At 35.4% G+C, this 27,329-nt stretch overlaps 1 protein-coding gene across 1 annotated transcript in view; it reads right to left on the bottom strand.

Annotated features, from left to right (window-relative positions):
• Positions 1-16,097, bottom strand: part of LOC109238454 (histone-lysine N-methyltransferase ASHH1-like) — a 22,981-nt gene extending 6,884 nt beyond the window's left edge. The window contains 10 exon segments of the mRNA XM_019404927.1: positions 686-1,118; positions 2,296-2,330; positions 2,747-2,945; positions 3,088-3,181; positions 3,256-3,340; positions 3,618-3,704; positions 7,582-7,738; positions 8,635-8,699; positions 14,764-14,819; positions 15,899-16,097. Coding sequence (XP_019260472.1) covers positions 686-1,118; positions 2,296-2,330; positions 2,747-2,945; positions 3,088-3,181; positions 3,256-3,340; positions 3,618-3,704; positions 7,582-7,738; positions 8,635-8,699; positions 14,764-14,796 — 1,188 coding nt within the window. The 5' untranslated portion in view covers positions 14,797-14,819; positions 15,899-16,097.
• Positions 16,098-27,329: the final 11,232 nt, after the last annotated feature.

Genomic DNA, 27,329 nt, shown 5'->3' with positions numbered 1-27,329 from the left:
CCCCCCCAACAAACCCCTCTTTCAGGTTTTCTCGTTCCCTCTTATCTCTCGCAAGTGATAAAGAACAGATAATGATCCAAATCCACTGAAAAAATGCTAAAAACATTTCCAACTTCTAAGGATTTTCAACAACACATCACCATTCTACATTTTGAAAACTCCTACGCACTACTACAATACCGTTACTGTTATAAAACATCTGAAAACATAGCAGACAGTGTTGCTATGGTCCAACAGAAAAAGGAACTCAGGCTGAGAAATGCGGAGAGTTAAGTAATCAGTAAAACATTGGTATTGTTGTAGTGTGTAGGAGTATAAATATGGCCATCAATATGCTGTGTATAACAGAATAGAACTGTGTTCCACTGCGAACCACAAAATTAAATAAAGTAATATCCACAGACCATAACAATATATAAAACGAACAAGAGAGAAGATTGAGAGAGCACATAAAATATGGTTGGCGCAACGAGGCGAATTTGGAGTTAACATTAAAGATATACTATTCCTTAGAGCACATTCTCGTAAATCCATAACTTTACCGAAAGAAGATCTCATCAAGTTAAATGGAGTTAAAACCTTAGTTTCTTTGCCAAGCCCAGGAAAGAACATGAAAGAATAAGTCGATAGAGTGGATTTATAGTTGCCTACACCATGATATGTGACAAAGAAAAAGGGATCATACCTCATATTTAGTAACTTCTTCCCGTGCTTCCTTTGATGCAAACATTTTAGCAAAATCGCCATCATTCACTTGCTTACGGCTGGAAGATTTGACCTTTCGCTTGGGAATATGTTGAGACTTCTTCTTTGGTGTTGAACCAGATCCAATATTATAATTCCTAGATGTGCTATTACTTCGGATGCGAGATATTGGATTTGCCTGCTGAAGTTGTTGCTGGATATCTATAGGATACAACTGACCCTGCTCATTCACCTCAGTGGTCATTGCTTTTACTTCGATGCTGCCGGGTGGAGCTGAATAATGCGGTTCCACAGCATTTAGCTCCAACTTGCACATAGTGTGCTCATTTCCTCCACTAGTTCCAATTCCAGAGATCACTGGAAAAGGTTCATCCTCTGCTGAGTCATAAAGTGGAACTTCCTCCACTGAATATCTGCATTAAGATTAGCCAGATTGAAACAAATATTCAATAATTAAAAAGAATGTTGTAAAAGCTGTAGCACCAAACTACAATATCTTTGGGAATTTTCTCCGATGAAACTAGTAAAGCACTAGGTGAGATTTTTCTCCTATTACAGTTGACAAATAAGTGAACTGCCTTAATTATATCATTCGGTTAGAAAGTAAATCTTATGTCCTCCAACACTGAACCAAAACGAAACACGCTTCATCTGGATATTAGCTACGCTTTGTATATCAGCAAGCAGTCCCTTATTTTATTTTTCTTGTTGAGAATGGTAAGATTTTATAAATAGAAGCACGAAGTTTGTGCCAAACTACACGCAAAGCAGTTCCTTTACATCACAGTAGGAAGCTGAGGAAATCCAACGATCAGTCCCTTATTACTTAAACATGCAATGTCTCAGAAAATAGTATATTCTCTCCATACCATCTATCATTTCATAGTTATATTATCTACCGAGGTTTGAATGGTGTCACTAATGTTTCTTTTTTAAAGAGAGAATGAAGATGTAAAAGTAATGGAAAGAGGTCAGTTCCTGAAGAATTACTGGAGATAAATCTAAAACTTTGAAGATTTAGGACAATATGCTGAATGCAAGACTACTTTTAAGTCTTCTAAGAAAAAACATACAAGTCCAGTCTCTCAGTTGTGAACCCAAAGGTCCAATTCCTTTTTCGTAATTCACAAAAAAAAAAAAAAAAAAAAAAAAAAAAAAAATTGATTCTTTTTTTGAGTTAACAACACAAGGAAGAACACAAATAGCAACAACAACAATTACGCCTCAGCCCCAAACAAGTTGAAAATTTTGGACCATTTCTTGATTTGCGCATGCCATCCTTGCGCGGGCCATGCTAATCTTCTTTGTATCGTTCCAATTTTATTAGATGTCCCTTTAAGAACAACACAATTACCAAATTTTAAAAAAAAATTAAAAGAAACAAACAGAAGAGGAAAATAGATGAGGAGAAAATTGCAAATCTAACACAGCTCAGACACTTTATTTAGGTTTTCACTTTCATTGACTTTTACGTTTTCAGATCCACTGCCTATTGCATTAAGGTATCAACAGATCAAACAAAATCAAGTTAATAGAACACGAAGCTCAGGATTTGTAAGAACTACTACAACAAACAAAGTTGAGCATTACCTGACATCCCCATCTTCCCAGACATGGTTGTACTCCTGCGCCAAGAAAAAGAAGGCAACAAAAGAATAAGAAATGTGATTCACGGACTGATATTGAATTTAGAAACATCTACAATTCTCTAGAAAACAGAAAAAAGCATATGCCAAAAGGCAGCTGCCCCCCCCCCCCCCCTCCCCCCGGGTTACGTTTATCAATATGAGCACCTTTACCACATTTTTTTGTTGAGAAAGGTACCATATTACTCCCTCTACCATAAAGAAACTGATTTTTGTAATGATACACCATACTACAACATGTGACTCGCCGATTGTGGTATGTGACTAGCAAATTCAATCTATATGCATAAATCATAAATCTGTTTGTTTGTTTGAATTCGGGCAAGAAGGAATAAGTGAAATGATGCTATAAAGGGCATTCTAGATATAACAATTCACAAGAAACCATATGTTACCTGGAATCCTTGAGACTTGGCACCCAGAAATATAGAACATTTTGCAGCTCCACATAGACAACGAACAGTTGCACCCCCATACCACTCAAAATTATAGTTATATGCTAACTCCGTTCCAACAGATATATCTTGCTTTGCAAATATTCCTACCCTTGTTTCCCCTAACACCGTCCATTTCCTTGTTTCACAATTTGGATGGCTGGGAAATTCAGGAACACAGTATCAGTGTTGTCATTCCACACCAATTAACCATAATAATATGCCACTGAGGCACTGACTTACCAAGATCTGTATCTTATTTAACTTTTTAACAATTTGACAGCTGACATTTCAGCACTTACCATGAATGATTTATGAACCTTGCAAAACTTCCCTTCCGAGTGGCATCAATGAAATAGTTAGCATTCAGAGAAATTATGTATGCATCTTTAAGCCCTGCACAAATCATGCGAAATTGTAGTAGTGATCTGTAGATGCATTGACAACCATCCCCAATGCTGATAACTTACCATGAGCTTCATAAGCCTGAGACCTTTTCTTTGCTTCTTCAGATGATATCACTTCTCCAGAGTATTCAATGATAAACTGTCCAGCCTAATCATGTAAAGAGAGGAACAATTGGTTGATTGCAGCTAATTAAGAATAAGCCATAATTACAGTTACTGAGCAAAAGCCTCTGATATATTGCAGAGAACTCAAATTTGATAGGCTCAGCTACGGACATTTTCTCTTCACGTGATTGTCAACAAAAGAAAATTCTTTTATAGGAAAAAGTAAAAGAAAGAAAAATCTTTTTATATGTGGAAACTATGCTATAAAAATTAATTGGTCACCCGAAAAGAAAATAGGCTGGTCGCTTCTGCAGAATTACCTTTATATTCTCATCAGCTAAAAGACCCCAACCACGCCCTTCAGTCCTGAACAACTTGGTTTTCGCGTATTCACATTTCTGGAATCTCTGTGGATAGAAAGCAAAACACTTCAAAACAACATACCTAAAAATATCTAAAATGATACTCACTCTGTATCTTTCAAAGGATAAATTTAAGTGAAGAAAGAAAATTCTAAACACAAATAACAAAATGACAAGCAGAAATTATTTTTAATTTTAGGTTTTTGTTTATCAAGGAATAACTAGGAAAAAAACTAAAAGCAATTATGCTTTACAGCAGCTGCTCGGAACAAAGCAAGTTCAACCAAACAGTGATTCCCAGTTCCTTGACATATTTGATAGATGAACCACTAAATTCCAAAGCATCATCTAACCACACCACGATAAAATAGGAAACCTGCTGTACAAATATACAGATTGCCAGAGTACTTGATAGTTGTATTTTATCACAAAACATCAACCAACCCAAATATCACACCTTTTCAAAGAACCTTCTTGCTACAACCAAATCTTTAAACAAATGAGTCACTACTTACAGTTATAAAGAGCAGATACTAGGGTGTCATACATGTAACAATAACACTCTTTACTGCACGAGCATAGGATGAAAATTTTATACAACTCAACTTCCTCATATCACACATGAACCTCTAGAATGAGCAACATATGGTGTTTTTAACAGCCAAAAGATGTTTTTAATCAAAGGTATGAAACGAGAGAAAAGAAGGGAGAAAATGTTCACTAGTTAGCGATTTACAACATAAAATAGAGCTCCTTATAGGAGTTTAGCCTACAGAAAACAAGGAAGATTTCCTAGTTACATAGATGCCTAATTATAGACTTATAATACAACCATTAAGAATATTTCATATAAAATTTGTACAATCAATCCTGTACATATAAGAAAAGTATAAACACATTCTAGCTATCACAATCAAGTTTATTTTTTGAACAGGCAAGTAATAGATCATATGCGCCGCTCTTACCACACGAATACTTGATCTCTAGAAATTTTTGCTGACAACAAGACTTGATTCGACAGGTTTACTAGAATGAAATAACAAGACAGGTTAGTCAACATGAAATGTTTACTTGACATGTTAATTAATGTGGCTGTTTATGTAGCAATTGATGGATAGAGACTAGTGATGTGCAATGCATTGCTGATGTGGTCGGCATGATAGCGTCAATGACTCGATCACATGTACTGCTAAATGGGTAGTCCATTGACTTCACATGTCTGTCAATAACTGAAGAAATGTGGATTGAACAACTGGTACGAAATATTAAGGAATTAAGTCTTCCTCAAACCAACCAGAAAAGAAAAAAGTAAAAAAGTTCAAGAATAATTCTACATCAGTTGTAAGAAAGGATGTGTAGAATTATCAATCAAAGAATATGAGGGCTACCCCTAGCCCTGTATGGGAAGAAATCACTAGTAGGCCAGGAGAACAAGCATTGTTGAATAAACCTGTATTTTAGAATAGTTTTACGGTACAGAAGTGGCTTGAAGTGGGCAAAACTTACCCAATGGAAGGTGAAAGAAGAGAAGCAACAAATGGACACTCATAAAGCAGTAGATGCAGGAAACAGTTTGCCATAGGCCTCCAATCTGATGGTTCATCTTAAAAGAGGGTGGGTGACGGAAAGCAAAGATGATGGAGGAAGGTAAAACAGGTTCAGTTATAGCACACTTATTTAAAAAAGGTTTGTTTATCGAAGAAGAACACTTCCACTAGAAGCTCTCTGTGCCAGATTGATATGAAGAACTTGATTTCTTAGTGGCTGATAGAGAGGGAAATGTTTAGAATAATAGCCGGTGATCTACTTGGGTATGAGGATGAGTCCCATGATGCGCATAGGAAAAGGTAGCATAAGGACGCTGATAAAGAAGAAAAATATAGAAGTAAAAGCATGGAAAACTGCCAAGACAAGAAACTAGATAAAGCTGTCCCATGAAATAAATGAGGAACAGCATGTTGAAGTGCTTTGAACCTTTGCACACCATGCAGGGAGGAGATGCTTTGACCTTTTTAGGATGATAAGATGGTTTAAAGCTAGTTTTAGAAAAAGTTTATGGTAGAATAATTTCAGGATTGGTTGTAGAAATGCTTTTGGCGGTTCTTGGTTGAATAGTTTCAGGACTGCATAAAAGCTTTTCTCAAAATTTGCAGCATTTATTTTTTTCCTTTTTTTCCTTTTTTGATAGTTTTCTAGTTCCAAAGAAGTATTTTTATAAAATAGTGTACTTGACGGGATTCCCACTTATATGATGGCAATGTTTACATCACCAGTTGGTGTTGAAAAAAAGCTGAACTCCTTAAGGAATAAGTTCCTACGGGAAGGTTGTGCTGAAAAGAGAAAGATGCATCTAATCAAATGGGATAAGGTCATAAGGGATTAAAAATGGGGAGGACTGGGCGTTAGAGACTTGAAAATGCACAACAAAAGTTTGCTCTTCAAGTGGCTATGGAAATATAGTACAGAAGATGAGGCTTTTTGGGAGCAAATAATTGAAGATGTTCATGGAGTAAAGGAGGGATGGAGACCAAGTTTAACTAACTCTCACACAAAAGGGTGGGTCTGGAAGAACATAATCAGGTTATGGGATGAATTCTTTTCTCATACCAGTTTAGAAGTGGGCAATGGTGCAAGGTTCAGGTTCTGGACTGATACATGGATAGGCAATGAGAGCTTAGGAACCAGATTCCCAACTTTCTATAACTATTCTATCAACAAGGAAGGTACTATTATAGCTGAATTTTATTCAGATTCAGGTTGGCAAGTTAATTTTAGAAGAAACTTGAATGATTGGGAGATAGAAGGATTCTGTCAGATGATGCAACAACTAGAAACAGTGCATATTGACACTAATAAAAGGGATTCTCTGGTCTGGAAAAATAGCAAGGATAAAAAGTTCTATGTGAATAATTGCTACAAGTTGTTGATGAGGCAGACATGCTATTGTGAACATAATTGGCCATGGAAGATGATTTGGAAGACAAAAGCCCCTGCAAAAGTAGCGGTCTTTGGTTGGATTGTAATTTGGGGAGTCTGTTTAACTCAAGAAAATCTCCAAAGAAGAGGTTTTCTCCTGGCTAACAGGTGCTACTTATGTGAGGAGGTTCAGGAATCAGTTGAACAGCTTTTTCTGCACTGTAGAATTTCAAGACAATGTTGGGACCTTTTTCTGAGTATCTGTGGTGTCTCTTGGGCAATACCTAATAGCATAAGGGGCCTACTCGAGTGCTGGCAAGGGCAGAGGATTCAGAAAAGCTTGCAACAGATTTGGAATACTATTCCTATATGCATATTTTGGATCTTATGGCTGGAGAGGAATAGAGCTTGTTTTGAAGGACAAAGAGACCACATTTCTAGAATTAAGAACAAATGTTTGCAGAATCTTTTCTTATGGTGTAAGGGTAGTCTTATTGGTAGCACAAATGAGTATATGGATTTCTTGGACTTGCCAGGGGGCAGACAGTAGATGTAATATTTATGTTCTTTATGTTCTGATCTGCATTCCCTTTGTTATTGTAATTGTACTACTTGTACGGTTGTACCATCTTGGTACCTTCTATCAATAAAACATTCACCTTTTCCAAAAAAAAAAATCTATACACCCATCCACAAATAATAAACACCAAGGAGAAGCTATAAAAATGGTGTGACATGGTTTTTTCCTTCAGAAGGTAATTATTAGAATAGCACTAAGAAAGGTAATGGTGTGACAATTGACATGGCTTTTTTGAGCTTATCATAGAAGTTCTAAAATACCACTACTTTCACTCTCTTTCTCAACACATAATGGTAACACAAATTTGGTGCACTTCCCATAAAATCTGTTGCAAGTTTAGGCATCAGGAAGACCACTGTAAAGTGTACTAATAAAGAGAAACATCAGAGAGAATGTTCAACTAATTAACGGAATCATCTAATTTACCTGATTCCTGCAATTCTCACCACAATGACAGTATCCTGGTGTACATTCAGTGCTGGTCAGTACATTCAAGCATCCTTCTCCACATGCACTTTCAGGATCACTGGCATCATACTTGCACTCACAAATAGCGATATCCTCTTCTTTCAGCTTCTTATGTCTGTAAGACAACAGAACATTCCACATTAAAATTGACTGAACTAAATCAAGGTGAACGGATCAAGGTATGCATCTTTTGGGGCACAGGTTTTCTTTGTCTTCTTTATGGTGATTATTTGGGATTCAAGTTAAGGCATCAGAAGCTTCAATCTTGAAAGACAGAAAGCCATAACAAAATGAGCATGTAGGACACGAAAACTTTCTTAGGTATGAAAAAGAAATTTATTTCTCTATTACAGAAAGAAATTATGCTTCTCCATTCTATAGATCAAAGAAAAAGATGAAACATAAGCATTATACAATATTAGTTTCGACTCACAGAAAGTTCTTCCCTTTAAGCTTGACCAGATAATCATAAACTGGAGTTTAAATTTCTTCTTCTACTCATTTTCTTGCCATTAGATTCATACTTCCACAGCATCCTTGGCACAACATGGAACCAGAGGGGGATGCAGTGTGGTAGTTACGGGTTCAATTGAACCCATAACTTTCGACGCGGAGGAGAAATTAATGTGTAAAACTTCATTAAATTTGCAAAAATAATAGATTTGAACCCATAACTTTAAAAATATAATGGTTCAATGTTAAAAATCTTAAAACTTGAACCTATAGAATTTAAATCCTGGATCCGCCTCTGCATGGAACAGGGTACAACAATTAATCAAAGTTTTTTTTTTGGGGGGTCTAGTTTTATCTTACCAGTGAAAATAGTATTAAGGAACCAATCTCTTTCGTATAGCCACAGTTTCCAGATCTTTGATATCCGAAACTAAGATGTTTGGATCGTGACTATAGCCACATACCATTCAAGTGGTACTCATAATTACCAAAAGAAAGAATGCAGCAATTGGCAGAGAGATCATAATTAAAAGAAGCAAAGAAGGGAATTGAGCTCACTTTCGCCCTAGAAACTCATTCTGATTAATATGTATAAATGGCGTTACTCCTTCAGGCAGTTGGACCTTCAAAAAAACAAAAATAATTCACCTCGTCACTTGATATACATAGAATGGCATACTGTAATGGAAAATCACTTATGTATGAGCAAATGGGCTGCATTTATTATACTGGCTCCATAAACATTATTATACAGTTTTAGTCTAGCAAATATATGACTGACAATAAGCAAATCAAATATCATATAGCTAATTGATTACATAAACAATGTAACCGACGTGTGCATCCATGTTTTGATGGAAGGGCAGATGAAGTAATTCGATAATAAGGTACAATTGAATGCAGCAACCGTCACATTACCCAGCCAAACCACTAGGATATTCAATAAGCCCACTATTTTCATAAGTAAATTTAATTTAAAACAGCAGCACTAAGACAGTGGTGGAACTGTACGATGTGTATGACTATAGCTTCTTCTTCTGAAAGGGCTCAATATAGTCCCAAAAGAGTGTATAAGTGCTTTATTTTTCATCAACATTTCTCAATATGCCTACTTTTGTCGAGAGAAAGAACCTGACTTTGTTGAGGAACTAGAGCTTCCAACTAGTTAGTTAGAAGGCAAGAACGAAGTCGAGTACTCTAGACATGTGTTGACTCAATATCACCTGCTTAAATGGTCAATACAAGTAAAAGCAGCAGGGTCTACTAGAAAAAAAATGCTGAAAACTACCCAATTTCCAAGATGCGCCTTTTTTGTCCAATAATATCAAACCCACATAAGTACTTAACAGAATATAATATCCTCAAAACTGTTTCTAATTTTCTTAAATTTATGTCTTCAAATTTTCACATTCGAGCCAATGCCTCGAAACCCTGGTAGGGGTGTGTTGGTATGTTACCAATCTTTCTCTCTTTTTTTGGTGGATGAGTGTTACCAATTACTATTCTTTTTAAAATAGCACAGCTATTGACAGGTATATACCAACCGACAATCTCAGGATTCAAATCCTACTAATTTTTATTTATTTATAATTGAGCCGACATGTAGTATATATACATGTTCAAAATGCTGCACTCTTATCATCGGTTTGCCGAGTTCAGTCTTCTCGTGATTTCAGCAAGTCCACAGTGTCGCACCAAGTCAAGTCCACATCGTCACATGAAAGCAGCATAAATGATCTAGAATACTAGAGGAGGAAAAAAATACTAGGTGATTTCTTCCCATCTGCCTAAGCGTTGATGGACAGAGTTACCCGGTACATGTGCTTGTGGGAGGTAGCATGTACCAGGTGGAATACTCGAGGAACGCGCAAGCTGGCCGGGCCACCACCACCATCATAAAAAGGAAGAATACATTTAGAATCAATAATTATATCACATAGAAATGGCAAGCTTTAGATCTAAACTCATTCAATCTTTTCCCATTAAACCCAAGGAAAGCGTCGTCGAGACTGCAAGACTTAAATAGAAATAAATAATTTTTAAAATAAGTTAGAAATGCTAAATAAAAGATGAGTGCATGCATCTAACTTGTCAATGGGTATCTAGATATATCAAATGCCAAAAGGAGTATGGTTCTCAACATTCGAAATCAAACAACTAAAATCAGACCAAGATAGTTGTTTGAAATGCCCTCCTGCGACGGATCTGATTTTGATTAGATCTTCTCGAAGAAGGTAATTCATAAAATTCTAACTCTTGCTTCCTCAAAATTTTCTCTCCGATCTTCGTTTTTCCCTTATTCATTGTTCTTCTTTTTCACCGTATACAAAAGGGGCAAGGGGGTTAAGAGAACGATTTTACAGCTCCATCACTTTTTCTACTTTTCTTGTGTTCAGACACGGACAAAATTTGATAGTAGAACAGTGAATCTAATTTACTAAGCGTCAAAAATAGACTGTTCCTTTTAGAAATAGTTATTCTAGTGAAAAGTGGTTAAAAAATTAAGATATATCATCAATAGGCCCATTTATGACTAAACAAGGCAAAGCTACATCATTAAAGTTTCACAACTGGCACTTTCTTAAAGGCATTTAAGAAAAAACTCAGTCTCTTTGCTCTAACAAAATTCACGTACTTTTCTTTTTTATCCATCTAAAAATGGCTTTCCTTGAATAGAAAACCTCCCTCCAACCATTCAAGCTAACAAGTTAACATTGAGTTCTACATCTCATGTGTGATGCAACACCTTACTAAATTGTCTACTTTTTCATACTTAAACTATTAATCTAAAGACTTGTTTAAAACTATTATCATAAACAGCTTTTTACCAGCTTCATATAATGAATTCAAATGCTTTATTCTGACTATGATGGTCAGAGTAGGTGTTTCATAGAGTATCAATTACTTACTCATTTTTATTTAGTTATCACCAAATCTGACATGACACTTTTTTCCTCTGTAACAGATTCACAAGCCCAAATTTAGTAATTACTGTTAATAACTAGGCTCTACCAAGATAAGTTCCCCATACCTAAGAAGATCATTTGGAATAACTAGAATTAGCTTTTCATCTGTTATACTAGTAACAGAAGCTTTTATGTAAGGAAACATCATCTTGTCGCTTACAAGAAAGCTTTAGATTTATTGTCTTTAAATAAATACATCCACATAATTACGTCTGAGTTATCAAATGATCACTTTGCTAATGTGAAGTAGATAAATATATTAAGTAAACCCAATTTCCAAAAGCACCGGTCCATGTCTAAAAATTGATGGTGGTGCAAAACCTTTTCTTAACCAATGTTCACCCACCTTAGGAACAATGATGAATCAAATTCAAGAATGACGGAAAGATGAAAATCGCAGAGAAAAGTTCAAACAAGCTAGACATATTAATTTCCCAATCGTCATGCGTAGTAAAACTTGGACAAATCGAATTACGAATAGTCAGTTCTCTTTAAGAAGATCAGTTGCATGAAGTCATTAATCATGCTGACATATTTATGGAGCTTTTCAAGGTTCATATTCAAGGTCAACTTAATTGGTTACGGTATAAAAAACATTATTTTTAAAATAAGTTCTTAGCTATGTTGCTCGGACTCTCGGAAGATGCCGTCGGGTGCGTGTCGGATCCTCCAAAAGTAGTGTATTTTAGGAGGATCCAACACGGGTGCGGCAACATTTTTGGAGAGTCCGAGCAACTTAGGTTCTTAGTTTGACTTGCTTGAAGAAAATTGGGAGCTCAAATCTAAGGTCACTACAAATAATTTGTTATGTTAAACCTTGAAGCTAGGTGCAGCATAGATGGAAACTTCTCGCTTAGGCGGCACTTCAGTGCAGGCACTAATTGCCACTAAAGTCTGCACCTTATCATGCATCGGCTCTATATTGAAAGACTAGTGCTAAGTAATAAAAATATAGTTGTTAATGCGATATATTAACCGTTAGTAGTTGCTTAAATGTTTTGTTGTTTATCTTTATAATTATTTTCTGTTGCATCCCATAATTCATCATGGTATCAAAATAAACAAAGGTCCTAGATTTGACTTTCATTGCCACCCGCTCTCAAAAAGAACTTCCACATGCTTGGACCATTAAAAAAAAAAAAAGAATCACACCCTCACATGAAGTGGCATATAGAAGACATAATTAAGTAGATAAAGTATGAACTCCATCTCCCAGAATCAAAACCTGCTCTCTCTGACAGCTTAACCTTCTGATGAGATGGTCAGACATGTCGACAATATATACTATACTTTTCTTTATTTGTGCCTTACAAAATCTCATGCTTTCATTGCTCTTTGTCTTTAAATCTCCGGCGAATCTTGGCATCTTTCCACATTTTCCACTTTTGACAACATGTCTAAAAGGAAATGCGAACCTACCTATCACGAAAGCTTTATATGAGTGTAAAAGTTATTCCATAATAGTATAACTCCATTCATTTTAAGTAGGTCAACAATAGGAATTTCAACTCTAAGAGAATTAATCCTTTAAAGGATCTGCTTTTAATAAAATAAAGGTTATTGGTAAAGTGTCAAATAAAAAGAAGAGACTAAAGAGGTATTGATTCAATAAAAGTTAAAATTGGTTATTTTCAAGGTCACGTTGTTTTAGAAGATACTATGAACCTAACTTAACTCCAAAAATCATTTCACAAGTTGAGAATTGCCTAAAACCATATAAGGAGACATAACTCATCTCCTCAATCAATGCTCACACTTAACACCCCTTCCCCAAACATGCACTTTAATATAAAAACCATATTTCTCATGTAAATTAATAAAATCTCAAAAAATTTGTCCTATCGTTTAGACGAAAGTCGAGGAGACTTACGGGGTATTTTCATACTCACCCCATTTACCTTTATGGTATAGGTTCAAATATTGCAATGGAGCACCACTACATAGAGCTTTATTGGTGAGCCCCGACTTAGCCTACTAAGCCATGGAAAAAATCAATCTCACTCAGGAAAGGTTGAAAACCGCTTAAAGTCGTCAAAAGTCCTATTTGGACAAGCGACATCGAGACTTGGAGTTCATGGAGGGTAATTGGGTATTCTGCAAGGTTTCACTCATGAACGGTGTTATGTAGTTTTGCGGAAAAATAATAAGTAGAGTCCCAAGTACATTGGGGGCTCAACATTAGATAAACCAAGAATAGGGGTCTACTCTAATACCATATTATGAAATGAACCTTAAGTCTAACTCAAACCCGAAAGCTAGTTCAGTAGATGAGGATTGCCCAAACCTTCCCTCTATCGATGGGTCACTTAACACACACCAAAAGTTTGATCCTAAGTTTTCTTTTTCTATTTTTTTTTTTTTTTTGATAAATAATTGTGGTACCCCAACTAAATTAAGCATACCTCAATTACAAAAATTCATGTTATGTTATTAAAAAAATACCAAACATATTATATTCAAAGTGGAATTCTATCTATATATGGATGGTTTACTGTGCACAGAAAATTTGTAGAAATGTTATTCCATAATACAGAAGATTACTTCAATAATTGACAATTTAGAATCTACCGCTACTAAGACTTCGACTAAAACCCTTAACAAATCTTATGACTTTCAATTCAGTTTGATACTCCTTCGGTGAAAATAACACTTGAATTCTCGAGTTGGAACATCAAGTTTACCATGAAGCGCCAACGACTATAATTACTTTAAACATTACGAAAGCAAATTGTATGTGCATGTCACTGTTGTCAAAAACTTCTTTAATGCGCGCTTAAACCCGCAAGTTACGCGAAAAATAGGTTGCGCGCTTCATCCCACACCCCTTGGAGTACGGCCCTTCTCCAGATCCTGCGTGAATGGGGAATGCTTTGCGCGCCGGGCTGCCGGCTTCATCTCACTTAGCTAGCGCTTTAGTGCAGTCACAAGGCACTAAGTCATATGCATATCGTAAATGGGCGATGTCCTGAAGAGGCGACATTAAATAATAAAATTCTCAAGTAATTGTTAAAAAAGTTTAATTCCTTTGTCCATAGTTTTATTATTCTTCAATTTCATTCTCTCTTTTATTCCATGTGTTTTTCTTCCTAAAACTCAAGCTTTTTTTGCGCTTAAAGCCCCAACAGACCTCATTGTTTTTTTGTGCTTTCTGCCTTTGATAAGAATGGCATATACACACATTAGAACTACGACTCTCTTCCACAATGGTCTCTAGTTCAGCATCAAAGACACTAGTAATCCAAAAATCAAAACAAAGCTTTCAATACAGTACTGCTCTTCTCAAGAAGTTACAGTTAGAGGTAGATTTTGGTCATTTTAACATGCACAAGCGAAAAGGAAAAGCATGTTCTTCATTCTTTCTAACATTACTTCCTCTAAAGGAGGATGAGACAAATTAGAAAAACAAAGGGAAAAAAAGAGACGCCTTTTTGAGGTATCAAGTACCAAGGTGAGTCTTATCTTGTGTTAAATATTGCATGTCCTTCCGGGCTTCACATGATGATGTAAAGAAAATAAGACCACTGCATCTTTCTTTCTAGTTCTAAGATCTCCTTGAATGGATCTTTCTTTATTTCTCTGTTTCCTCATATCTTATTGCTGCTCGGAGCAAGTAGCTTAGAAATACAATCGTTCCTCAAGAACACACAATCAGTCCATCCAAAATCATACTTTAAAGTTAGATAACGGGCTTGAGATTCAGATAACATGAAATTAGGCATACCACATTGCTTTTGTCTTCGCCTGAATTCAGCATCTGCGCAACCTCTGATCAGAAATCTGAGAACTCCAAAAACTCAACAACAAAAAAAGGTTGCATCAATTTCTTATTCAAGCACAAGATCACACACACAAAAAAAAGGATCACTCGCACACACAAGATAACACACACAGACATACAGGATCACTCACTCACTCTCTCTCTCACACACACACACACACAAAGTAGCCATTGATGGGTGTGCCCGTCAACTAAAAATTTTCCATTTTTATGCTACCTGTTCTAGAAATGTAAATCAGCCTGCCAAGAAGAAAAAGTTCAGTTTTGTTGCTTCTATTACATATGAATAAACAATTTTAAAAAATCTGAATTCCCTTCTACCAAGGTAAAAAAAGAGCTTGAAAAAAATAATAATTCAAACAGCCAAATTTCTCAAAAACATAATTAACCAATGCGTATTTTATATAAAATCAGAATTACCCCTTCAACAAAAAATAAAAAGAAAAAAAAAACTTGACCCATAAAACTCTAAAAAAATCAAAGCAACTTTCTCAAAACAGGTTACTGTAAATATTAAAATTCTAGATAAAATCAGAATTACCCCTTCAACAGCAAAAAGAACAAGGAAAAAAAATAGCCTTGACCCCTAACCAAAACCTTTAAAAAATTAAAAGCAAATTTCATAAAGAAAAAGGCTTATTCAGTTCCTTCAAGAAAAATTTCTCAAACACTAGTAAATGTTAAAAAAGAAAAAAGATAAAATCAGAATTCCCCATTCAACACACAAAAATTTTGAAAACTAAAACGGGTTAATTAATTCAATGCCTGTAAAAATTAAAATTCTAGATAACATCAGAATTACCCCTTCAACAACAAAAATAAAAAGATAAAAGGAACCTTGATCCCTAAAAATCAAAAGCAAATTTCTCAAAAACAGGCTTATTCAATGCCTAAAATTTCTCAAACACCAGAAAATGTAACAAAAATAAATTAGATAAAATCAGAATTCCTGATTAATTAATTCAATGTGGGTACTAATTTTAAGTAGTACACACTAAGGCATGAAATGAGTGCTTCACATATATGTTTAACGTATGAAAAAAAGAAAATGAAGAAAAGAGAGTAAAATTCAGCTAACCTTTGCCGCAGGGTTTACAGGAAGAAGGGTTTTTTTCTGGAACCTGAATCATCATCTTGTCTTCTTCTATATATATACAAAAACAGTGAGTGTGTGTGTGTGAACTCTCTGTGTGTGTGTTGTGAGAAAAGCAGAATCAGATTGTGTCACTCAGAGCCCAGATTTTCAGACGGTTGGCAAAAGTTTTAAGGTAGCTGACAAAACTTGGGTTTAATGACAAGAAATATTTGAAAACTTATAATTACGATGTCGTTTTGCGCTTTTCCATCGAACCAAAGTAGACTGACCCCTTTTTTCCCTTTCTTTTTAGCGAGTTCTTTTCTCGTATCTTTAATTTATAAGCATGGGTTAAAAAAATAAAGAGTTCATGTCCTAAAATCCGTTTAAACTATAAAACTTTTGTCATCTACCTATTTAAATTATTGTATATTTTCCAAAATTCCTTGAATTATATCCCTTTTATAATAAAATTCTTTCGTCGCTTTTGTGACATAATGTGTGTAATAAATCGTCAAAAACGCGTGAAGGCTCAAAAAAACCGTTAAAATGGCCCATCTCATAGTGTTTACCGGCTAATTAGCCTTTTTTTTTTTAAAAATATATTTTTTTTTGTTTTCTCCTCTCTTTTTTATGTTTCACTTTTCTTCCTCATCTTTTTACCTTTCTTCTCCATTTCTTCATCCCAATCCATCTAAAATTCTGTCTAATCAAAATCCTAATCTTTTATACCGATTCAGGAGCAAAATCCTAGCTTTTATCCTAATTTTCGAACATAAGCAAGAATAGACAAAGCAATTGAGGTTAGGACCAAGATTAATGGAGAAAATCGCTATTGAGAAAAGGTGTAGCCATTCGCCGATGAGAGCAAAGTCTCCTATGTTGGACTTTAAGCCATTGGGCTTTAAAGACTAGAAGTGTGAATTGCGAATTGGTGGGAAATAAAAATTTGGAAAATTTGAATCAAGTGAGCTTTGTCAAATGAACTTTGTCCCTCATTGGTGAGGGACACTACATTTGTGTGTATATATATAGGATCACTTCTTAGAGCTCTTAAAAGGAGTTGAAGAGAATGAACCCTCGCGCCGTCGTCGTCGCTCGCTCGGCTTCGGCTTTGGATTTGGATTTGGATTTGGATTTGTCAAATGATCGATCGATAAGATTATTTTTTGGACAAAATTTATTTAAATAATTAATTAAATGCCAGTCATTTCATTAACAGAATTAAGCCTTTGCTGAACGTTGCTTAATGGAATTTTCCCTCCTGAACAGATATTTTTTCCTGAACAGACATCACACCTCTTCCGATAATTGCCTATAAATTCTGAGGCATGGCTTTTTTTTCCATTAACTGAAAAATTACAGAACTTCTTTCCTTCTGAAAAATCCTGCATTCTCTTTCGCAGAATCTCTTCTAAATTCGTAAGTGTGATTTTTCTCCGTTCTTTGAGTTCGTTGGTATCCTGCAGTTTGTATTGCCACTGTTGCAGGAAGGTTTATTCCGTTTCATCCTGGGAGGCTTTAATCCATTACCTTGGCAACGTGTGAGGGGGTTAAAATTCCTTAAGGGCGCACAAGCAAATTGTGGACTCGGAATATTTCTTATAGTTTACAGTTGTTCCAGTTTTTCTTCTAACAGTCTTTCTAATTTTGTGTTTTAACACAGAAGCATTAACAAGCTTAAGGAATTTTATCTAACATTTCTGTGTTGAAATATGTATTAAACTGTTATCTATATTTTGTATACTGGTTTGGAGACTAAAGCCTTCGTGCTTTCTACTCCAATAATTGTTCTGTCCGGTTTAAAGTATATCAAAACTTTACCGGAATAATAAACGTACGGGTTTGAAGTATATAAAAACTTCACCATTGTTACGTATTGTATGTTTGGTTTGGTATTCAGTTTGAAGATATCAAAACTTCACTGATTACAAAGTTCTGTTTTGTTTCCAACTCTACAGACACATGACGAATGAAAACCAAACTAATGGAAATGTTGCGGGAACGGGTGCTACTGTTACGAATGTTGCTGCCTCGTCAAGCCGTTCAACTCCTGCTCATACTATGGCACCAGCAGAAAAACCCGGAAAGTTTTCCGGTATTGACTTCAAACGTTGGCAAATGAAGATGCTCTTCTATCTTACTACGTTGAGTTTGCAGCGATCCATCAAGGAGGATCCTCCGGTCCTGGCTAAAGACACTCCGGATAATGAACGATTTGTTGTAACTGAAGCATGGAAACATTCTGATTTCTTGTGCAAAAACTACATTTTGAGTTGTTTGGAAGATAGCTTGTACAATGTCTATAGTGTCATGGAAACTTCAAAAGCGTTATGGAATGCGCTTGAGAAAAAGTACAAGACTGAGGATGCCGGACTTAAGAAGTTCGTGGCTGCAAGGTTTTTGGATTTCAAGATGATTGACACTAGGTCGGTCATAACTCAAGTCCAAGAATTACAAGTCATTGTGCATGACCTCCTTGCTGAAGGTATGACCCGAATCTATAATTTTATTAATAAGATTTATCTTGTTATTAATTATGAATCTATTATTGAAGGTATGGTCATAAATGAGGCCTTTCAAGTCGCCGCTTTCATTGAGAAGTTACCTCCGTTGTGGAAGAACTTTAAGAACTATCTAAAACACAAGCGGAAGGAGATGACACTTGAAGACTTGATTGTTCGTTTGAGGATAGAAGAAGACAACAAAAATGCTGAAAAGAAGTCACGTGGAAACTCGACAATAATAAGGACTAACATTGTTGAGGAGGCGTCACAAAATAAGAAGAGAAAGAAGGCTTCTGGACCAAAGAATTACCCAAGCAAGAAAAAGTTCAAGGGTAATTGCCACAACTGTGGAAAATCTGGGCATAAGGTCGTGGATTGTCGTGCACCAAAGAATGATAAGAAGAAGAAGAATCAAGCTAACATGGTTGAAAATGCTGAAGAAATGGAGGACTTTTGTGCTATGTTGTCTGAATGAACCTTGGTAGGAAATCCTAAAGAATGGTGGATTGATTCTGGGGCCACCCGCCATGTTTGTGCTAACAAGGAGTTATTTTCTTCCTATGCCCCCGCAGGACCCGACGAGACAATTTTCATGGGAAATTCGTCTACAGCCAAAATGAAGGAGTTGGCAAGATTGCGTTGAAGATGACGTCGGGAAAAATTGTGACTCTAAACCAAGTTCTCCATGTTCCAGAAATTCGCAAGAATCTTGTGTCTACCTCACTTCTTGTCAAGAATGGATTCAAATGTATTTTTGTTTCTAATAGTGTTGTACTAAGTAAGAATGATGTGTACGTAGGAAAAGGTTACCTGAATGAGGGCCTTTTTAAGCTAAATGTAATAGCAATTCCTATCAATAAAGTTAATGCTTCTTCTTACTTACTTGAGTCAAACACTTTATGGCATGCACGCCTAGGTCATATCAACTTCAAAACATTGCGAAAAATGATAAATTTAGAAGTATTGCCAAAATTTGATTGCATTAATTCCAAATGTCAAATATGTGTGGAATCAAAGTATGCTAAGCATCCTTATAAGTCCGTTGAAAGGAATTCAAGTCCTTTAGACTTAATTCACACAGATATTTGCGACATGAAGTCAACACCATCTCGCGGTGGGAAAAAGTATTTTATTACTTTTATTGACGATAGCACGAGATATTGCTATATTTATTTACTTAATAGTAAAGATGAGGCAATTGATGCTTTCAAGCAATACAAGAGTGAAGTTGAAACACAACTAAATAAAAAGATCAAAATGATAAGAAGTGATAGGGGTGGCGAATATGAATCTCCTTTTGAAGAAATATGTTTGGAAAATGGCATTATTCACCAAACAACTGCCCCTTACTCTCCACAATCTAATGGAATTGCGGAGAGAAAGAATCGAACGTTGAAAGAGATGATGAATGCGTTGTTGATAAGTTCTGGTTTACCACAGAACTTGTGGGGGGAAGCTATACTTACAGCTAACCGAATAAGCAACCGTGTACCTCATAGTAAAATACAGTCCATTCCTTATGAAAAATGGAATGGAAGGAAGCCCAGCTTGAAATACTTCAAAGTGTGGGAGTGTTTAGCTAAGGTACAAGTTCCTAAACCTAAAAGGGTTAAGATAGGTCCAAAAACGGTTGATTGTGTATTTATTGGATATGTAACCAATAGCAAGGCATATCGTTTTCTGGTTCATAAATCAGAAAATCTTGAGATTCACGTTAATACAATAATAGAATCAGATAATGCTGAATTCTTTGAAACTATTTATCCGTATAAAAAGTAAAGTGAATTGACCTACCAAAAGTCAAAACGACCTCGGGAAGAAATAATAGATGGTATGCCTAATGAGGAAAATCCAAGAAGAAGTAAATGTCAACGGACATCTACTTCATTCGGTCCAGATTTTCTGACTTTCCTGCTAGAAAATGAGCCTCGTACCTTCAAGGAAGCAATGTCTTCCTCAGAAGCACAATATTGGAAAGAAGCTGTCAATAGTGAAATAGAATCCATATTGAGCAACCATACCTGGGAATTGGTTGATCTTCCTCCAGGTAACAAAACATTGGGTTCTAAATGTTTCAAGAAGAAAATGAAAGACGATGGTACTATTGACAAATACAAGGCAAGACTTGTTGTCAAATGATTTAGACAGCGAGAAGGTCTTGACTATTTTAACACATACTCGCCGGTAACAAGAATTACATCCATTCGAATGCTAAATAGCGTTAGCCGCCTTGTATGGTCTTCAAATCCATCAAATGGATGTAAAAACAACCTTCTTAAATGGTGATCTAGAGGAAGAAATTTACATGAACCAACCTGAAGGGTTTGTGGTTCCGGGAAAAAAAAAGAAGGTGTGTCGACTTGTTAAGTCTCTTTATGGATTAAAACTAGCACCCAAGCAATGGCATGCGAAATTTGACCAAATAATGTTGTCAAATGGCTTTAAGATTAATGAATGTGATAAATGTGTTTACATTAAGAACGTTCCAAATCACATAGTCATTGTTTGCTTATATATTGATGATATGCTAATAATGAGCAAAGACATTGCCGACATTCAAGCTACTAAGCGTATGCTTGCTAGTAAGTTTGATATGAAAGACTTAGGAGTTGCCGATGTAATTCTAGGAATTAAAATCCAGAGGACTCCTTAGGGTCTAGCTTTGTCTCAATCACATTACGTGAAAATGGTACTTGAAAAATTCAAACACTTGGAATTTAGAAGTGCAAGAACTCCAATTGACTTAAACCATCATCTTATAAAGAATAAAGGTGAAAGCACGTCTCAATTGGAGTATGCTCGTGTGTTGGGAAGCTTAATGTACATCATGAACTGTACACGACCTGATATAGCTTGTGCAATAAGTAAACTTAGTCGATTCACAAGTAATCCCAACAAACATCACTGGGTGGCAATGAATCGAGTTCTGGGATATTTGGAATATACCCAAGACTACGCTTTGCACTACAATAAATATCCTGCGTTTATCGAAGAATATAGTAATGCAAATTGGATAACCGGCTCAATAGAAACAAAGTCCACAAGTGGATATGTTTTTACTGTTGGTGGAGGAGCAGTATCTTGGAAGTCTTCCAAACAGACGTGCATCGCTCGCTCTACAATGGAATCAGAATTTATAGCTTTGGATAAAGCCGGTGAAAAAGCTGAATGGCTTTGAAATTCCTTAGAAGACATTCCGTTCTGGCCAAAACCTTTGGCTCCTATATGCATACATTGCGATAGTGAGGCTGCAATAGGACGGGCAGGGAGCGTTATGTATAACGGAAAATCTCATCATATACGACGAAGACATAACACCGTTAGGCAACTACTTTCTAGTGGAATTATCACTATTGATTATGTAAGATCAAAGGATAATGTGGCGGATCCGCTTACAAAAGGGTTAACTAGAGAGGGAGTTGAGAAATCATCTAAGGGGAATGGGACTATGGCCGAGGACAAGTCAACATGGCGGTAACTCTACCTAGAATTTTTGATATTCCGAGATCTAGGTTCAAGGAGCTCAAACAAAGTTGTGATTGACCGGTTCAACATTGTCAAAGTAAAATCTTTGGTCCCTTCTCGTGATGAAGACAATGTTCAGTAACAAGGATAGAACTTTACACGTTCTTTAATGATTACCTAAGTTTGATGTGGTATTTATCAAATAGTGTCAGTCTAAAGGATTACACGTTTAGGAATCACCTATGTAAGTGTGAAGTGGAAGCCGCTTCAATGAGAATTCTGTAAGGCCAATTCTCTACGCACTTATGAAACCAGGCGGTGTTCATGGCTGAAACGAACACAACAATGAGAACCAAAAGACGGTCAAGGATTGGTTGTGTGACATATGGTTGTCTAGGTATACACTAAAGTTTAACGGTTCAAAGATATCAAATCTACCGATTGACCGAGTATATCCGACATATGCTCACTACGGAAAGTTCAAAGGGAAACCTACTTATCCAGATGCAATTAATCCTTACTTGCAAATCACACAGCTTTCATCTAAGTTCATTCTTGTTACAGTCATTCCCATTCATGTGGGGGATTGTTGGACTTTAAGCCATTGGGCTTTAAAGACTAGAAGTGTGAATTGGGGATTAGTGGGAAATAAAATGGAGGGAAATAAAAATTTGGAAAATTTGAATCAAGTGAGCTTTGTCAAATGAACTTTGTCCCTCATTTGTGAGGGACAACTACATTTGTATGTATATATATAGGATCACTTCTTAGAGCTCTTAAAAGGAGTTGAAGAGAATGAACCCTCGCGCCGTCGTCGTCGCTCGCTTGGCTTCGACTTTGGATTTGGATTTGGATTTGGATTTGCATTTGAATTTGAATTTGGATTTGGATTTGGATTTGGATTTGTCAAATGATTGATCGATAAGATTATTTTTTGGACAAAATTTATTTAAATAATTAATTAAATGCCAGTCATTTCATTAACAGAAATTGCTGAACGTTGCTTAACGGAATTTTCCCTCCTGAACAGACACTTTTTCCTGAACAGACATCACACCTCTTCCGATAATAGGCATGACTTCTTTTTCCATTCACTGAAAAATTACAGAACTTCTTTCCTTCTGAAAAATCCTGCATTCTCTTTCACAGAATCTCTTCTAAATTCATAAGTGTGATTTTGCTCCGTTCTTTGAGTCGTTTGTATCCTGCAGTTTGTATTGCCACTGTTGCAGGAAGGTTTATTCCGTTTCATCCTGGGAGGATTTAATCCATTACCTTGGCAACGTGTGAGGGGGTTAAAATTACTTAAGGACGCACAAGCAAATTGTGGACTCGGAATATTTCTTATAGTTTACAGTTGTTCCAGTTTTTCTTCTAACAGTCTTTCTAATTTTGTGTTTTAACACAGAAGCGTTAACATCCTATGATCCACTAGTTTTAATCCTAACCCCATTTTTTATTTTAACCGAGTAATTTTTTATAATTATATTATAAAGAGTATTAAAATTTTAATTAAGTTTGTTTTTTAGATTAAGCTAAATAAATATTCACATAGATTGCCACATGGCATATTTTAAAAATAATATAGAGCATGTATTATGCGCACTAGTAAGAATGCGACGAGGTGGTTTTATTATGAAGGAAGATTCGGGGGTGTTTTTGGGGACAGACGATAGTTTAGGTTGGCTATTGACAAATGTTGTATAGTTCAGGCGGATTTTAATGTATTAAAATAAAGAAAAAACTTGTTCGAAAGAGTCAGTTATAACTTATATATTTTAAGACTTTAACTTTACGGTCGATCTACTATCCCTTTTATTGATTGCATTGTGATTTCCACTCTTTAGTCCATAATGTTGAAGAAGAAGAAAGGTTAAAAAAAATTAAAAAAAAGAATTAAATGGTGTTCTACATAGTGTCAAGCGCATGTATATATCACCAACGCATGCATGAAGCTGAATTTTTCTTGACTCTACTTCAAACTAAAATGAGAGAGTGATAGGTTACCCATAAGTTAAGGTGTGTTAATGACTTTTTCAGACAAGTTTAAGGTGTAATTTATATAGTTTTTCAAAAATAAAATAATTAATAGGAGAGTATAACTGTATGTAAAATACCTTCGATTAGAACTAGTGTCATTTGAATTCATGAAACTACAATTGAATTATTGCTTCTCGATTTTTAACAATTCTTTACTATTGGAATATAAGCATGGCTGGAACAAAAAAAAAAATATTGGATAAGTGCAAGATATATTTATTTTATATAAAATTTTATATGCGTGTAAGTTAACTGAAGTAACTTAATATCCAACCAAAAAAAAGTAACTTAATATAATTTGATATATGCATCATGTGTGAATAAATCTTTTACTACATTACACCTAGTTTAGTTTAATCTAACTCTAAGAAAATAATACTAAATGAAATAATTAAAATGATTAGTATTAGATACAATTAAAAATAGCTTAATTTCATTACGGAATGTCAGAAGGAGTTAAAATATAAAGTATCTAAAATACATTTCACTTCACACATGTGTTTTAATAGCTCGGATACACACGTGTTTTTTTAGCGCGGATACATAAGAAAACTATAATACCTCTTCCATATTGGCTAAAGAAAAGTAATACTTTGTATTAACAATAATATCAACAACCAATAACACTCTTTTATTCTATACTAATCGTTTTATATTTTGCATTTCCTAATCCAATAAAAACCAACAAAAAAATATATTTTATCTTCATAGTAGCAATTAGCTAGTTTGAATGAGAAATTCTTGTTTTTCATTTAGCAAAATAAGAAATATAATAATACCTGAATGTACTTATGTTATTTGATTTGGTACCACAGGGAGAGAAACAAAATGGCCATAATGGCAAAAGAAGGCTTGACAAATATTTGAGTTGGTGCTAATTAAATAAAGAGACAATTTTAAATGTTATATCCGTGAGGTGTTATTTTTTTCGATTCTTGGCTAAACTTTAAAAATAAAAATAATAAAAATAGAAACAAATAGAGAGTTAGTAGCTTCACTTCATCATTACTAACGGCGCATAAAATATTATTTTATAACGAGCTAACGTATGAAAATTAACTTTTCTAATGGAAATAAGGATTTTTTAAAAATAGTTTCACGAAACTATCTATTTAGACCACTTAATTAATACACACACAATTGGACATAGTTTTTTTTTTTTTTAACTATTCTAATATGTTCATGTCTTCTTTTACATGGACTTGCACGACATCCCCCCCCCCCCCCAACCCAAAGTTATTTTAGCAAAAGTTTTAGTACTTGTTTCTTTTTATATATATATGTATATATATATAAATGAAGATTATTACAAGTATAAATAAGTTTGCCCTAAAATTTGGATAACAATTAAACTTATAATGTGGTTTTAGGGATACGTGATTTCACCTAATACCAATTGATAATTGTATAGATAAATGATGAAAATTGAATAATATAAAGCAAACCAACGTTTGGACAGAGCCCTTGAGCTCGGACACCCTCGAACTAGTTATGCAAGAATAGTTAAAAACACAACAAGCTGATGAACAAGAAAGTAAGCTGAGAAATATTATATTGCTTTGATATTCGTGAATGTAAGGTGTTTACAAGATGATTAGGCCCTCTTTATATAGCAGAGGAGTCCTAGTTATGGTACAATTCTAATTACGGAAGTAAATCCCATGATTAACTAGATAACCACCCTTGATTTGATTGTTCCGAGATTTACGCCATGATCTCCGGCCAATCACGGATATCTCGCTTTCCCGTTACTGCGCTTTGCTCGAAGTCTGTCATATTTGGTCTCGATCGCTGCTGGCCTCGACCTCGACAGGCATCTCGATCTTCGAATTGGCTACATGTCTTCGTGCTCTGGTCTGATTCATTAGAAGGCTGACCCATGATCCAATTCCGTGCTCTCGATCAAATAGCATAATCGGGTAGGTCCGGTTTTAACCGTATACAGATAGTCCCCTCATTTCTCTGTATGTAATAAGAAGAAACGAATTGAGCCCTCGATTTTGTGCCTCGATGACATTATCCGTGTGACGTAAGCGACATAAGCGACCGGAACGTCCCGTTGGTACAGTTCCCAAAATCATTAATGAGCGTCAGTTGGCGGTCAACCACTAATGCCTTTGAACCGTCTCCGTGAATCCTTAAATAAGTCTTATTCTCACTTCTTCAAACTTTACTTTGGAATTTTCTAGCACTAATCTTCAAAATTTCTTTGTGTTCTTCAAGCTTGTGTGCAAATCTTCAAAGCTCTTCACGTCTTCTAAAACTTTTCGTTTTGCTCTGTTACCAACACTTCCCCAAAACACAAAACCTTATCCTCTTCTTTTTTTCTTTGCACAAAAATGGTGAAGACATCAAAGACTGTTCCTAAAATAGAAAAAGCCTCTTCGTCGCAGCCGGCCGGTGATAAAATGCCGGTGGACCTGCACCCTGACGAGTGTGTTCCCGAGGGGGTGTGTGACCTTACTTCCGACTTCAAAATCGAGAAGACTTCCTCTATCCCCGGCCGGTGCGAACCAATGTCGAGATACATATGCTCGATAACCGAGAGCGACCTCGAGCAGGTCAAGAAGGACTGCAACTGGGATAAGAAAGAGGTATTGGTCCTGACTCCTTGTTGATACCCAATTTTTCCCTATAATACTTTTTAAGTGCATATATACCTTCAAAATCATGCATTAGCATCAATTGATATTTTTCCATAATCTCTATATTTAAAATTAATTTTTCCCAGTATTTTATTTATATAAGTAATTATGAATTGCATCAAAAATGACTTTATAATAATTTCATGGCTTAATATTGCTATTTATTTATATTAAACTTAAATTATTTCATAAATAGCCATATTTACATTTTTGGGTTACAATTGCAATAACTTTGCAATTATGGCCCATGCATGCATTACTACATTATTTTACCAGAAAATAGCTTGTTGTATGTTAAAATATTGAGTAATTTTTTTTAAAACATTTCCATGCATGAAAATTATTTTTTATAATCTGCTAATTATTTTATAAATTATTTTTATCAATTATTTGGGTATTTAACAAATAGCCTTTTTATTTCAGACCTAACCTCTTTTAATACCAGCCCAAACCCCTTTAATATTAGCCCAAATCCTTAAATATATGTCACGACCCAACTTTCCATTCGTTTGGGTATCGTGATGGCACCTAGTCTTAGGGACTAGGTAAGCCTAACTCATGCTGAAATACCATAATAATAAATGAAATTTAACAGTCTTGAAACAGAAATCTCTACAAAATTTATAATTCCCAAAACCCGGTAGTACAAGTCATAAGCTCTACAGAGTTTCGCTACAACTTCTTAACACAACCGTATGGAAATAAGTACAACCGTGTGAATATAAAATAGGAAGGTGACTCCGAAGCCTGCGAACGCAGCAGCAAGACTACCTTGAG

Source organism: Nicotiana attenuata, unplaced genomic scaffold (genome assembly GCF_001879085.1).
Source record: "Nicotiana attenuata strain UT unplaced genomic scaffold, NIATTr2, whole genome shotgun sequence".
Taxonomy (NCBI): domain Eukaryota; kingdom Viridiplantae; phylum Streptophyta; class Magnoliopsida; order Solanales; family Solanaceae; genus Nicotiana; species Nicotiana attenuata.
Note: the sequence above shows the minus strand (reverse complement) of the source record. Positions and strands in the feature narration are given on the sequence as shown.